This window comes from Caretta caretta, chromosome 8, assembly GCF_965140235.1.
Source record: "Caretta caretta isolate rCarCar2 chromosome 8, rCarCar1.hap1, whole genome shotgun sequence".
NCBI classification, from domain to species: Eukaryota; Metazoa; Chordata; order Testudines; family Cheloniidae; genus Caretta; species Caretta caretta.
In genome coordinates this window covers 4,813,814-4,829,343 of record NC_134213.1, presented here as the reverse complement: position 1 = coordinate 4,829,343, position 15,530 = coordinate 4,813,814, and the positions used below count along the sequence as shown (strand labels likewise).

Here is a 15,530-nt window from a genome sequence, read left to right as displayed (position 1 = left end):
GGAGGTAAGAGCAAAGGAAGCAACAGGAAAGAGCAAATGAGTAGATCTCAGCCCCACTCACTGTGAGCATCAGCCACCACCAAAGCTGCAACTTATTTCTCTAGAGGGGATTAAGATAGCAAAAAGAACTTTGGAATGGTGTGTGACTCTGCACAAAGCACTCCCCTACTGCAGCAGTCATCATCGGTGGGGACCCTTCCCCCCGTCTGGAGTATTTGACATAGCGACAACAGCCATGTCCAGTAATCCCCTTTTGGGGTGTTTTCCACCTTCCTGCTGGTCTTTGGTAGGAAACTAGTTTGCCGCCTGATCCAGGCTTCATTTGGTAGCCAGGGATGAATAGAGACCGCAATGCTAGGTGATAGACGGAGATCAACTCTGCATTCAAAGGAGTGGGAGATGGGAAAGAGGCTGCCCTTTATCCAAACCCAAGCCCCTCCAGAATTAAGTATTCTGCCCTGACTTAAGAGAAAGCAGTAGAATGCCGGGCCTGTTTCCCTGTGGGCAAACATGAGCTGCTGGAGAGCTGCCTGAATACATGCTCAGAATAAGCAGTGAAGGCTCACAATGAGTGCTAATTTGAGCAATAAAACCAGCAACATTGTCAGATGCAACCCCTTTGCAGCTGCACCCTATGCTGAGCACCTGCAGCGGGGCCAGCGGTGAAACGTAAATCAGAACTGTGCTGCTAACGTAGGAGGCGGGGTGGCAGGAGGGAAGCCCAGACATTAATCATGCAGATGGCAACTGCGGAGTATTTGGACTTATTGTAAAACATGCAACCTGGTTCATGCTGTGGAAATTGGGAAAGCGTTCACATTTGATGCTTCTGGAGAAGGGCGAAGCACAGCAATTTGATCACCAGAATGAACACAAGAGGCATTATCTGTGATGAGGTAAGGAGATAGGACAGCAAGGGCACCAGCGTTACTAACTGAAAGAAAGCAGAAGAGGTATTTCTAGGGCACCCTTGCATGGGACTGGCTGACACTCAGGTTTTTTTGCAGTGGTGGTGTAGCCGTCTTGGTCCAAGGATATGAGAGTCACGAGGTGTGTGAGGAACTTTGTTTGTGAAAGACAAGCTTTTGAGATTACACACAGCTCAGCCGATGAAGTGAGCTGTAGCTCATGAAAGCTTATGCTCAAATTAATTCGTTAGTCTCTAAGGTGTCACAAGTCCTTCTTTTCTGTAAGTCTGGGAAAGGTACTCAGTGTGTCACAGCTAAATACAGTTTATTTAGCCTAAAGAGTAAAACACGTTTTAGGGGACCATTGAAGAGGAAGTGGGCAATTAACATGTCTTCAGTCATAGGACATCACCTACAAAAGACGAGCTTGGGAACTTGAATTCATAAAATCAGGCTATCAGAAATACCAGTTTCATGATTACAACAGTTGGGTAACTCACTAACCTGCTTTGTCCTGTGACTACAGAAGTGTTAATTGCCCGCTTCTTTTTAAATGGTCTCCTACATCACTTTTCCCTCTTATGCTAAATAATTTGTCCCCTTGTATCTAGCTGTGACACTATGTAACTTTCCCAGAGGTGAAGAGCTGTGTTTTAACTCTCTCGTTCACCACCAGAAGTTGATCCAATAAAAGAGATCATCTCACCCACCTTGTGTCTCCAATATCCTGGCACCAACACGGCTACAACATTGCAAACAATGTTGTAATGATTGTTTTTGTGTTTTGATATTTACATGGCAAAGATTTGCAAACCTATTAAAACTTCCATATTTAATAGTAAAAGAAAAAAGAGCCCCTTCATCCTCAGACCTCACACTGTACTGGAGGAGTAAGTTACAGGAAAGGCCTGTCCAGTCAAATTTCTTCAGTATTGTAACTGAGAAAGAAAGAAGATTACGTCCTCATTGTATGCTGCAGTTTTCTACCTCTGGTTTCCAAGTAAATTGAAAAAGGGTAGTAGCGCCCTCTGGTGGGAAAAAATAATAGAAACAAAGGATACAAAACTAAACCAAGAAACAGGTCTCCTACCTGGCTTATATCTAGATCAGAGGGTCAGAAAACATCTTACTTGAACGAGACTGTGCCCTAATTATATATTTGGAATGTATTACTGTGACAAAGTAACTACCTCAGAGAGAGATGCAGTGTTCTTCTTTCATCTCCCCTGTAATGTTAGAATCCTCTGATTCCTTGTTAACTCCTCCAGGATGTCAGAGGGCATTGGGAGCAGACTGGTGTGGGGCTAGAAACCTTGGAATCACCAGACTTGGAGAACATTTAGGCTAAGGTTTACATTTAGTTACATCAGATCATATCAGTGATCATAAAGTGACAGCTTGGGAAGGGGGTGTGTTGGACTATATTTGGAGCTGGATAAGAAGGTCACTTGCTTGCAGTTGCCTTAGCTGTTTTTGCTTCTAATCCGCCATGGCAAATGCATTGCTGCCAGTTGTGCATTCCATTGGAATTGGTACGTCAGGTGTACTTGTTGTGCTCGGCAGTCCAGCGAGTTTTTTCCAGTGAGAGAGCCTCATGTTGCCAGGCAGCAGTCAGGGAGCTAATGACCTATTGTACTCACTATGTTAGGCAGCGCAGCTGGATGCACTGTGTGTGTTTGGCAGCAGTCAAGAAGCTGTGTATAGCTACATTGTGGATTTAATGTTAGCTAACTGCTTGCACTGAAATGATTAAATTGCTGGTTTAGTAATATATTGAAACTAAAATTCAGTGTGCGCCATTACCTGCTTGATATTTTTATCAATATATCTGAGTTTTTCTCCCAAATGAAGACTTGAGTCCCATTTTAGAGTCAGTACAGAAATAGAGTTAGCCTATGAGAGGCTTTGCTATTGTTTTTTTTTAGTGACTTGGTCAGAGGCCAACCTGTGATACCTGTATGGTTAACAGGAAGCAAACAATGGGGGATGTTCTGAAGGGACTGCATCTCTAGTGTGTATACTCTCCCACTTACTGTGCCTCAATGTTAAGTTTCTCTTAGTTTTGTATATAAAAGAGATTAACAGTGGAAAGGAGAGAATTCTGTAGAAAGATGCTTTCCAAAACTGGGTGCTGCAGATCTCATTCACAAAGGATATGGCAGGATGGATCAGAGGAGGAGGAGTGGGAAGTTGTCATCTCAGACCTCAAAGTGTCCAGTGGTATTTACAATCGCTGTCTCTGCTCTGACTTGTATTTAAAACAAGTTCTGGCTAAGTGCTATTTCCACAGCCACAAGGAACCACAAGTAATGGCCAATCACCAAGGATTCTCTTTTGACATCAACCAAACATACCTTTCCCTATAACTCCCCTGGACATAGAGAATACACTAAAGATTATCTTGCTCCTAGCAGCTCGAGAGAGCGCCTGTGTTAATGGAAATCCTTTCTGAGCAAAAACATGAGACCTGCTCTGAATTCTAATGCAGAGTTTGAATGGACACAGTTTTTCATGTACATTTTTCCCCCTCATTCCTTCCACACGTGCCTGCTACCTATGTAGAACTTGAAGCGTGTGGCTGAAGTGTGGATGGATGAATACGCAGAGTACATTTACCAGCGTAGACCTGAATATCGGCATCTCTCTGCGGGGGATGTGAATGCTCAGAAGGAACTTCGCAACAATCTCAACTGCAAGAACTTCAAATGGTTCATGAGTGAGGTAGCTTGGGATTTGCCAAAATTCTACCCACCAGTGGAGCCCCCGGCAGCTGCCTGGGGAGAGGTGAGTTCATTTAATAAACTGCTAGGGTTGACAAGCCAGAAAGATCTACCAGGCTATTTTGGATTGTTATAATAGAGCTAATCATGAGCCCTGATGCCTATTAGCTCCATTCCTATGAACAGACATTACATCTTTATTCATAAAGATTCTGCGCTGAATGCTTCAGAGATCAGAATTCCTGTATGCTTCATTATACTGGCCTGCTCAGGAACAGAGCAGACCCTTTGGCTGACAGTTTCCATTAGCACACGATTATAAAAAGAAATTGTATGCTGGCTTGTTCTATAAGATTGCAATTAGTGCACCATGTTTTAGGGGAGGCAGCATAATCCAGTGGATAGGATGTGGGTTGGGGAAGCAAGAATCAAAATAAAAATAAAACCCAGATGTCCTGTGAGACCTCGGACCAGTCAGTTAGCTTCTTTCCCATCCTCCTCCTCCTCCTTGTAAAGTGTCTAGCCTAGGGATAAGAAACCCATACGTGTTTAAGGCTTGTTCCCCTAATTATTATTAAATACAGGGGGTCCCCAAAATGTCTCTCCTGCTTATCCGTCATTTTGCATATCTGTCACTCATCCATAGGGGAACATGTTCGGATTCACATTGGTCCCAATCCACATATTTGTCACTTCACCTTTTGCGTGGCTTTTCTTTGGGTGCTTCCCTGGCGTTCAGGAGGCGCTGGGAGGGAAGGGGCAGAGATGATGGAGGGGGCAGGAAGAGGCAGAGCGGGCTGTTATTTTTTATGGGGGAAAATGCCCCCGTATCAGTCGCCCTTTTCAGGAATGCAACTTCCGATGTATACCGGGGACCCCCTGTCACAGGCTCTGCCATCCTCTGGTGTAAAGGTTGTAAGTCAAAATAGGGATGACCTTTTATAGCACAGTAATCTGCCTCTTTCCAGCTGTAACAATGTCAGCTCAATTGTATAATAATGTAAGGCATTTCACATTGCACCTTTGTACTAATAGCTACCGTTTTGAGGTAACTTCTTAAATCATTCTACCTCTTGGCTGTCACTTTGACAAAAGTGTAACGTAACTAATTAACAATTTAATATTGCAGATCCGTAATATAGGAACTGGTCTATGCGCAGATACGAAACACGGAACTCTGGGCTCCCCATTGAGGCTGGAAACCTGTGTGAAAGGCAGAGGAGAGGCAGCTTGGAACAACATACAGGTAATCGAGTCTTCCTCGTAACACATTCATTTTTAAAAGGATCATGGTGAGGACAAGCAACATTTAAAAATAAACACCTTGGCTATGCACAGTGGCTTCACCTCTCTGGGTAATGAAGCACAATGCTGTGCCAGGTGAGTGAAATGTGGTCTGTTACCCATTGACCTAAGTACCAAATGTACTGATGCTGTTCCTAGTAGACTGCAATTGTTAGTATAAAAGCAAATAGCAGGAGGGAAAGGAACTGGAGCCTGCAAGGCTCCTTGAGGAGCTTTTACCTTTTAGTCTTTGAAGGGTTGGAGTGAACAGAAGAGAATAACAAAGGGAAAGAATATACCAAAACAATAAAAGAAACCGGTAACAAGGCAACTATGGTATGTAACAAAGTGAATATTAACTTCAAAGCATCTGCTGAAAGAAGTGATAAAGAGGAACACCATACATATTGATGAACCTGCAAGCACAGTCAATAAACACTTACTATAGTTCCTCTGACAGGAAGTAGATGCATGATTAACATCCCAATCATTGCTGGGGAGAGAGATTAACCTGACTGGGCTATCAATCCACCCTCCTGATGCATTAGGTGCTAGAAATGACAGCTTTATTGTAACAGGGCGGGCGGGGGGGAATATTAGTTAGTCTTAAAATGTAGCAGCCAAGTTGAGGAAAGATCAAGAACACAATGTATCTATTATGGAGCAATACATAACTCTTCAGGGAAATGGATTTAGTATTAGAAGATAAAGATCTGTTGCATATGAATTTTGATGCAGGAAAACTGGAAATTAAATCAATTTACTGTGCAATTCAGTCCAAAAAGACAAGACTCCAACACAGGAGATTGGCCCAGGTTTAAGGAACAAACCTGTATATTAAGGGCTGCAAAATACAGTGTGGTGAGAAAAACTGCTTACTCTAGTTGCTGCCCCATCTAATAGGGTTGAGTGTTTAGACTGTGGGCTTATATTTTATTTCTTTTGGTAACTAACTGACTTTTTGCCTATTACTTAATCTACCTTTTATAGTCAATAAATGTATTTGTTTATCTTAACCAGTGAGTTTGTATGAAGTGTGTGGTAAATCTGCTCAGGTTTGACAAAGGCTGGTGTATGTCCACTTTCCATTGTTGAACTGGTGAACCAAATATTTAAATTTGCACTGCCCATCTTGAGCAGTGCAAGATGGTATATTCCTGGGGTACAGTGCTGGGAGCTGGGGGATTTGGCTCTGGTACCTTTCTCTGGGTGATTCATGAGTGGCACTGGGAGCATTCATGCAATCTAGCTGGGTGTAGGGCTCCACATGCTGTTGTGCTGAGTGATCACAGCACCTGGAGGGGTTTGCTGCTGGTCACTAGCAAGGCATTGTGAGAGACAACCCAGGCTGGAGAGAGTTAAGGAGGCACAGCAGTCCCAGGCTGCACCCCGGAGGATCCTGTCACACCCTCCCCAGCTAGTGTCCCATCACTGGCCATTAGAGATATTTGCTGCTAGCAGTCGCAGATTGGCTATGTGCCACTGTACACAGTTTTATCATATCATCCCTTCCATAAACTTATCAAGCTCAGTCTTGAAGCCTCTGTACCCTCCCACTGGGTGGCTCATGCTGACCCTAGGGAGCCCCATGTGGCCTGGGGAGCACAGGGCTTGATCTTAGATTCCCTGAGGCACTGTGCAGGCTATCTGGGCAGATCATAGAACCATTATTAACAAGGTGTCTTGTAGGTCTTTGCTGATTCTACCCTGTGCACTGTCAAGTGTTCTAATCAGTGAGTTAGTTATAAGCTTAATACTCCCACTGAGAGGTCCACATACCAAACCGAGGAGCCACCAGACTGTGGAAGTGGCTTGTTTCTAAGAGTTCTTGACTTGCCTTCCCCAGAGAGATGCTGTCTAGGTGAGTAGTGCTACACCCTGTGGAGAAACAGAATTTCAGCTCTTGAATCTGGATGGCTTCTTTTCATTCGCTCTTTCATCCCATTCGAAGAGGGTCATGTTTGTCCTGGCAGGTATTCACCTTCAGCTGGCGGGAAGATATCCGTCCTGGGGACCCTCAGCACACCAAGAAGTTCTGTTTCGATGCCATTTCCCACAGCAGCCCTGTGACCCTCTACGACTGTCACGGAATGAAGGGGAACCAGCTGTGGAGATACAGGAAAGTGAGTGCGTTTACTTGATGATGATGTGTCATTCCATGAACATCTGAGGTTCCTTGTAATAACATGACTCGTGGTGGTCTCTTATGATTCATGTAGCTGTGAGAAGAGAATTTATAGGAATCCATTGTCATTTAGCATGAGTAAAAGCAGCATGGGCAAGATGGGGTAGGCATATCTGTTTTCACTACCTGAATGGAAAAGGACTTCTTGAACAGCTCATGAGTAAGAAGAGGGTATAAAAAACACTAGCTAGAGGAGACAGCAAAAGCAGCCTGCTTCTCTTGTTTGTTCTGCAGAGCCTGCCCAAGGTTGCACTTTGTGTCATAGTCTTGTTAGTGTTGGCACAAGAACCACATTTCATTGATGGCATAAGCAGCATCACTCCAGTGACTTCCATGAAATTGCTTCTGCTTGCACCAGCTCTGCGTTTGGTTCAATGTGGGCTTGTACCCGAGCCCAGTACTTGGATATAGGAGAGGCAGCGTAAGACCAACTTTTCTGTTCTTGCCTGATTGCAGATTGGTTTCAGTCAGGCTGCCATCAATCCTGCCCCACTTGCTCCTAGTTTTCCCTTAATGTGCCCTTATCAGATGGAGCAGGCTCTCTGCATCTTCATTTAGAAATGGGAAGGAACAGCATTAAGTGTGATGCCAACGAGAGAGCAAGCGAGGAGACTCTCTGTTAAACCAGCTGCAGCTTCCACCCACAGCCCTCTGGCTGTAGAGTAATGCCATACCTGCCATGCACAATCTGTTTACAAAGTTGTACTAGAGCTTGTCAGCCTGATGTTTAATAATGTGGATGCTCCTCCCATAAGCGGATGTGACTTACTTCTCTACAAGCAATGTTTGTGTAGCAGCAGGTGAAGAAGTTTTTATTTAGAATGCTCAGCTCCCACAAACCCTCCCACCCCCCATCTGTATGCCCAGTGTGACTGGAGGGGAAGCAGCAGAACGTGAGCCTGCAGACTGAAGAATCTAGCTTTAGTTTGCTTTTGTTTTGCCTGGCAGATGTTGCAAGGGTTGGACTGGGTGCCAGTGAGAAGGAGAGAAAATGTAGACAAACACAGACAGACACATGCCATGTCTGCAGGCAGGGCTCACCTAGAAATGTTGATTTCTGAACCAGTTCCAGCACTCATGGTTGCAGAAGTGATGCATTCTACTGCTCATCCTGACAGCAATGAGTGGGACAGACAGCAACACTAACATTAGTGTTTGCTGTAGAAGTGGGAGGTGGGGGATGTCATGGTCTCCCCCAGGGAAGTGTTGGAACGCCACTCATTGAGAAATTTAAAAGCAGACTGCACAAAGCACTATAAGATGCAAGGAACAATTCTACATTGGAAGGGGAATGGACTGTTTCTTAATTTGTGAAATACCATAAATAACTGGTTAGAGCACCATGCACAAGTAAGAAAATGTCTGTGCTGAAGAGCTGACAGTTCGTTAGATGTTAGATTAGATTTGATACATATGTCCTTTCCATTTCTAGCTCATGAGTCCATGAGTTGTGTGCAACCAACAGGAAGTCAGGAGTAGGAGTCAAGGGTGAAAAAAGTATGCAATGGGTAAAATATCTAGTAGGGCAAAACCAAATGACACACACACCCTTTCATTAAAAGGTTTGTATCTAGATGCTATAGGGCAGCAAATGAGTAAAATGGGCTCAACTTTGTTTCCTCAGTGGGACTTTCCCTTTACTTCCCCGTAAACCCCCAGAATGTTCCCCAGTCAAACAAATTGATTCTGAATTTCTCTTCCTCAGGACAAGACCCTTTATCACCCAGTAAGCAGCAGCTGTATGGACTGCAGTGAGAGTGACCGAAAGATCTTTATGAATACCTGCAATCCCTCTTCTCCAACACAGCAGTGGATATTTGAACACACAAACTCAACTGTCTTGGAAAAATTTAACAGAAATCTTGATCTTTAAAGACTGCGCATATATATATATATATATTTATATATATATTTTACAGTTATAGTTTTTACCGGGGAGGGTTACAAAAAAATGTTTTGTTTTTTGTTTTTAAACAAACAAGGTAAAAGGGAGAATCTCAGAAGAGGGTGTGACTAGCTGGCCAGTCTTTATTTTGAAGATGCTGCATCTTTCTCTTTTTGGGGATGGTGCAATTCCATGAGGCTTTACCAGAGTCACTTGCCTCTCAAGATCAGATCAGAATCTCTATTTTTAAAGGCTTACGAACCTGGTTCAACCTGCATTTAGATCATGTGTGGTACTTTCCCAGATGCTAAACAAAGCGTTCCCAAATAGTCACTTTACCTCCCAGAATCCATCCAAGCAAAACCTGCACTCAAAATTACAGTGCAAAGTCAACATAACAGTACCTGACAAATACACTGACTTCCAGTGCATCAAAACTTAAAATGCAATAGAAAAATGAAAAGTGTGTGTGTCTCTTCTGTGCACCAAACCAAAATATACTTAAAGCAGCTTGGCCTCATAATGCCTTTCAAAGGAATAGATCTGTTAACAGAATACAGTTTGAGTGAACTAAGGGCAGTTGAGACTAATGTTCCAGTGAATATAAGTCACTGGTAGAAAAACCACAATTTCAGGTCCATGCACCTTGCTCTCTAATACCCATTGTTGGGTCTCTTCAATATGAAGGAATAGAAAAAAGGTTTTCCAGTAAGGTGACCGCCTGCAGCTAAAATAATTGTGGTGACTCTCGCCACAGGTTTTTAGATGGCTAATAACAGTCACTTATAGTATGGGGTGGTTTTAGGATAGAAACATTCCAAGGATCCTTGCCATAAAATCTACTGCATGGGAAAATCTCCAGTTTTCCTCCAGAGACCTGGGGCCAAATTCACCCTGAGCATGAGCAGCTGCAATTCCACAGAGGTTGATGGATTTGAGACTGCTACCCAGGGTTTAATTTGGCCCGTGGTCTTCTGCGGCCAGCAGTCCATCTGTCTGAGGTAACTGCAGTGAGTGCAGGGCCCATGCACAAGGCCATTATACTCTCACAGATGACTGCATAGTTATCCTTCTGCTAAGATGCTGCATAAATCAACCAAACTAAACATTTTCCGATCATCCCCCAGCTGCTTGGCTTGTCCACCTATCCTTATAGGCACTCTACAGGAGTAGGCAGCATGTGGCCAGTTCTGGGATTGTGAGGCATGCCACAGCATGAGGGGCTGAAATGAGCAAGGCAGTGTCTTGGGAAGAGCGGGGAGAAGTTTGCAGGAAGAGCAGGCTGCTATCTGGGGCTCCTAAGCAGCACAGTAATGGATCTCTGCTCCTGCAGGGGCGTGAAGCTCCACATTTCGGGCATCTTCCCTGCTGTGTAGCTCCTAAGTTTCACAAGAGAGCTTTGCTCTGAGCAGGTTCAAGAGGCCCATATATATGGCAGCTGCTTTGTGTTACAGGCCTCCCCTTGCTCACCACAAGACAGTAGTTCAGCCCCCTCTGCTGTTGCCTGCTCCCTTTCTGCACCAGTTCAGGAGCTGCAGAGGTTATCAAGTGACTTTGTGATCTCTCAATGATGGTGCAGAATTTGATGCAGTTTTGCCACATAAATCAGTGTGGGCTTGCTGCATGGCACGCAGGATCTCAACAAGTAATAAACCCAGACTTCAGTGACGTTGCTAATTGCAGCATTGTTGCAAATGATTCACAGAGTCCTTTGAAGTCAAGCACTGCTTCTTCATTTGGAGGGGTGGGAGGACAGAGACTTTACTGCCCTTTGGGATAGTCCATATTTTTTCTGTGATCACTACGTGGTGCCAGCAAACTGCAGCAAGAGATGCTGTACAAACTAGACCAATGCCACATTGGGTTAACATCCTCTGATTAAAATATAATTGCATATGTTCTAAATATCTGTAACATGTCTATCATTAGAAGCACTTTTTAATACCATGGGGGGAAGCGCCAGTTTCCAGTACTTGGGAAGTAGCTGTCAGATGTTTTCCTTGAGTTATGAATGCTCTCATTAGTCTGGTGGTACTTATTGTGGCTCACTAAATGGCCTGACTAAATGTCTTTATGAATGTTTTAATACCTGTGGAACAAGAAGCTGTACACAAAGAGCACAGGTTTATTATAATTGGAATACAAGGTCAGAAAGTGATCATTCCGCTGCAGCGAGTAGTGCTGTAACATTAATGCCTGCATTTTAGTTTTCCACTTCATTAGGGGATCAGCTTCTGTTTAAAATATATGGCTTTCTCTGGACTCGGACTCACCTTGTGAGCCAATTTTTGGATACTTTTAGCTGCTCAGCATGTTGGACACAAGCTTCTGAGATTATTGTTAATGGGATAGGGAGCCTTTGATATCTAGGTCAGTGATTCGACTTTGGCTCAAGGGCAGTTTGGCAGCATTCACCAAAAGACTAGGTGATCTTAATGCAGTTCCTACTTGACAGATATTGGTCACAGGACCACTATCACAAGTGGCCCCACTGCTGCCAGGCTCAGCACAGAGGCCAAGAACTGAATGGGCCAGGAATGCGTTCATCTCTTTTAAGGGTGATCTCTCCCGGTCAGTTGCAGTGCTGTCAGTCTGGTTCATTTCAAAAAGCTGTGGATTTCAAATCCTGACTGTCCCATGAATTCAGTGTGCCTATGTCTGATTGTCTCAGTGGTGTTCCTTTAGCTATTATTTTACTTACGTTAATTGTACATTTCAATGCCCCAGAGGCTTTGCTGACTAATGGGAAGAATTACCATAGTCTGCCAGCTACTGACTGAGAAATAGAAATTATATTTCTCAATCTTCATCTTTAATTGAGCTTTTGCTGAGCAATCAGGCTAATTATTCCAATTATGTTTAGTTATTTATAAGCAAAAATCACCAAAGCATGAATCCATAAACAAATCCTCACATTTGCATGCAAATCAAGATCAGGTCTCAAATGCCATCAACTACCTAATGGAAAACGCATTCTTTTCACATCCAGCTATTTTTCAAAACTGTAATTTAAAAAAAAAATCTCTGCCCCGGCTTCATAAATTCTTTAGTTTGTGGCAAGACTGCATATAAGAATTCTGAAATACAGTGAGATGCTGTGTGGTGTGTTCACTTACATTTCAGTACCCAAAATGCACTTCCATCTCTTGCCTACTTCATAGTGGTGTTACTGTCTGACCCCTGTGAGCAAACTACATGGGTTTGAGTTTTCCTGTAGGCTTTGGCAACAAATCTTTTTTTTTCCCACAGAGTGGAATGTTGTGTGGCCTTTAATGAAAGCGGAATACAGCATCATTAAAATAAAGATGTGCCTTTTTAAATGCAAATGTACAGCAAATGCCTAAACTTGAACCATTTCCTAGTGCCTTGCTGGACAAGAGTGAAGTGGGCTGGGGAGAAGGATGTACAAGAGAGTTTGATGCAGTGCGCAATTACCATTCTGGTGTGGGTTTTTGTTTTTAAATGTCTGGCTTTAAGTACAAATTTTAGCACGACAAAAGGTACTGGCCAGGAGATGCAGGGCCTCCAGGGGTTACTGGATTAAGAGTATCCATTAATGTCTGTGCTTTTCTTTACACTCAGTATGAAGTCTGGAGATTCTTCTTCGAGTGATGGTCCCTATTGTATCCACTGAGGGTTACGCTTGGGACATAGAGTAGAAGTTCAACTGATGTTAGACCAGAGGATTTCTTGGGCTGGTTGCTGTATGTTTAATCCCTGATAAAGGCACGTATAATATCTGTTTAATCAAGGGAACAGCATCCAGGAGTTCACAATTCATACTCAATGTATTCAAATACAGAGCTTTTCATAAATGGTTCCAACAGCATATCAGAATCTAAGTGAAAGGATAATGTGGTAACTTCTATAAACTCAACACCATGGATCAGTGGGGAGCAAATCTGTAATACAGAAGTAGCAAGAAAGCAATTCCTTACAATCTGTGGTAATTTATACCTATGTAATGCCAGTTCAGCAAGTTTTTCCCCTTACCTAGCTGGAAGTCTGTAATGTTAAAAAATTAATACTGGAACTTAAATGAGCAGTGAGGTTTCACAAGTAACTGGTTATTGGTACTAGCATGGTGCTCCTGTAGCTACCACCGTATAGTTATGGTAATTGCGCGTCCTTTTAGGAGCGAGGAAGATCACATAAGAACCATGTGAAAAGTCAGAATGCATCACTGGGTGAAAGGGGAGCAGTTTTCATTTGTTTTTCTTTTGTGATATGTGCAGGATGTTGAAATGTTTGTGTTTGGGGTGTGTGGACAGCTTGCTGCAGCCAGCCAGTAATACATGGTATCAAATGAAACTGTCAAGGCTAACAGATCTAGAACAGTCAATGGCTGTAGGATTGGCTTTCTCATGTATGAGAGTCAAATATGTGTGTCATGCCACACTTTCATTCTACCTGGCTGCTACATTCTCTTAAGCAGATAAGTAATGAAATACACAAGTTACATTTCAGAGTTAACAGCCCACAGCAAATGGGGCATTAAAGCCAGTCATTACCTGACACACAAAATCCAGCAAACCGGTTGTCATTTCCACTACAAAAGGATTGTTTAGCATCAAGTGTTCTCAATGTTTTGTTTTATCTTAAACAGATGAATATTGTGGAAAGCGAGTTGGCAAAGCACTGTTGACAAACAATGAATAGCTTGAGGCTAACTTCTGAGATATCCAGTGTATTTTTTAAAAAAAGAAAAAACTGTTTTTTACAGGGGAGGCAGTGTGGGCTAGTGAGTAAGGCACTGGACTGGGAGTCGAAGACTTGAGTTCTACTCCCAGCTCTTTTGCTGACCTGCTGTTTGACTTTTGGCTTCTCCTCTGTGATACATTTTCCTCATCTGTAAAATATGGGTAATGTATACCTTTGGTAAAGTGCTTTGATATCTACAGATAAAAAGCATTATGTAAGAACAACTTAATGTTGTAATACAAATTACAGTTCTTCATAAACAAAGCTTTGAATCAAATACTAAATTTCCTTTGGAAAATAGGGTAGTGAGTCAGGTATTGGAAAGTTGAGCGATGAAGATTCCCACCAGCATGGGGTACTTATTTTTCAGTTGTAAATTCATTTCATTTTACTGATTAACCTGTCAGATTGCCTTATCTAGATGTCACCTACACTAACTGAACTCACACTCCAGTTGTTCCTTTGTCGTGAGTTCCATGTATAAAACTAGACAATGACAGATTTATGAAAATCATAATAAAAGACCTTTGTCTAGTTTTTCTGTGACTCTGCGTTTGCTAGTTGAGTAGGCTCTTCCTTTATTCACTGTGTTCTGAGCTTTCCTGATGCTTCTGTATTACCCAGAAGGCTTCAATGATTCCAACAGATGTGTGGTTTTTCATTGGGAGCCACGCAGGTCTTAAAACTGCTCATTCAGCATTAGGAAGGAAGCTCTGATCCCAATTAGCAAGCAGTCAAATGTGAACTTGGCTTACAAAACGACATAGAAACTAATCAATTCAACAGACTAAAACATTAGCCCTTAAAATAACAGTAACAAATAGCTTTAGCTTTTTTAGGATGGGAGCCCCAAGGTATCAGTGATGAGGTCTTAGTTGATTCACTCCTTGTACTGTGTGCATTTTAACTTATTTACTTCAAAACTGGATGGGATAGTGCCTCGTAAACCAGTGTATATTTATTTCTGGGCACATTAAGACACACTCCTAATATATGGGGACGGAAAAGGATGTTTAGCACTTTAATGTAGTAGCTTACATAAATTGGAGTCAGAGATAATGCATAGTTTTTAAAAGTTGAATGGACTTCCTTTTATAATATTTAAAATAAATTTTTAATGTTTTTCTGAATATTTGTGTATGCAGAAATTACTCACCTTTTTTGCTGCAACAATTGCTTTCCTTTCCCCTCCCCCCTTCTTGTGAGAACAAACTAAATATCCTGGAGCATAGCTTGTTTCCCATCGCCCCACATGCTTCCTTCACTGTGTACTCTTGTCCTTCTCTCCTGGGATAGTTACTTTAAGCTGCCCTCCTGCCAAGCAACATTGGAACTCTGTGTGACGCATAGACCTACTGCCAAGTTAAAGGCTCACTTTTCCATAGACAAGTGCTGCATGTCTCTTAAGTAGGCAAACTTTCCTGGTAATTTGGGGGGGTGCTAATTTTGGAGTACTTTACAGCATGCAGCAGTCTAAACCCATTTTTAGAGTCCCACAAGGGAAACTGAGTGGGATGCTGTCATGGTTAGAAGGTGAACTGTGCTTTAGACCCTTCTGCAACCACTTTTCCAGTGCACCCTTAGCTTCCTTCCTTCAAGGTGGAACCCAATGGTTCAACCATTCTCATACTGGATCTCTGGTTTCCCAGCCATGGTAACATGACAGACCTAACTGTATTTGGCACTGGTGAGAAACTTCCCTCCAGGACACATGTGGCCAGTAGCTGATTAAAGTGATACAAAACAGTTCTAAAAAGAAAAGTGGTGTGTGTTCACCCAAAGGCACAGAGGGTTAAAACAATTGCCAGCATATCTGGTCTGATATAAACTTCACCCTTTCCTTGCAA

At 42.8% G+C, this 15,530-nt stretch overlaps 1 protein-coding gene and 1 long non-coding RNA gene across 4 annotated transcripts in view; one reads left to right on the top strand and one right to left on the bottom strand.

Annotated features, from left to right (window-relative positions):
- The window catches only part of GALNT10 (polypeptide N-acetylgalactosaminyltransferase 10), a 127,191-nt gene extending 112,378 nt beyond the window's left edge, over positions 1-14,813 (top strand). For 2 of the 3 annotated variants that reach the window (XM_048862386.2, XM_048862387.2), the window contains exons 9-12: positions 3,471-3,692; positions 4,758-4,874; positions 6,886-7,035; positions 8,803-14,813. In XM_048862386.2, coding sequence (XP_048718343.1) covers positions 3,471-3,692; positions 4,758-4,874; positions 6,886-7,035; positions 8,803-8,970 — 657 coding nt within the window. In that variant the 3' untranslated portion in view covers positions 8,971-14,813. The remainder of the gene's footprint in view (positions 1-3,470; positions 3,693-4,757; positions 4,875-6,885; positions 7,036-8,802) is intronic. The other variant, XM_048862389.2, reaches the window with a different exon arrangement.
- Positions 1-15,530, bottom strand: part of LOC125641876 (uncharacterized) — an 89,568-nt gene that overhangs the window by 63,014 nt on the left and 11,024 nt on the right. The window lies entirely within an intron of this gene.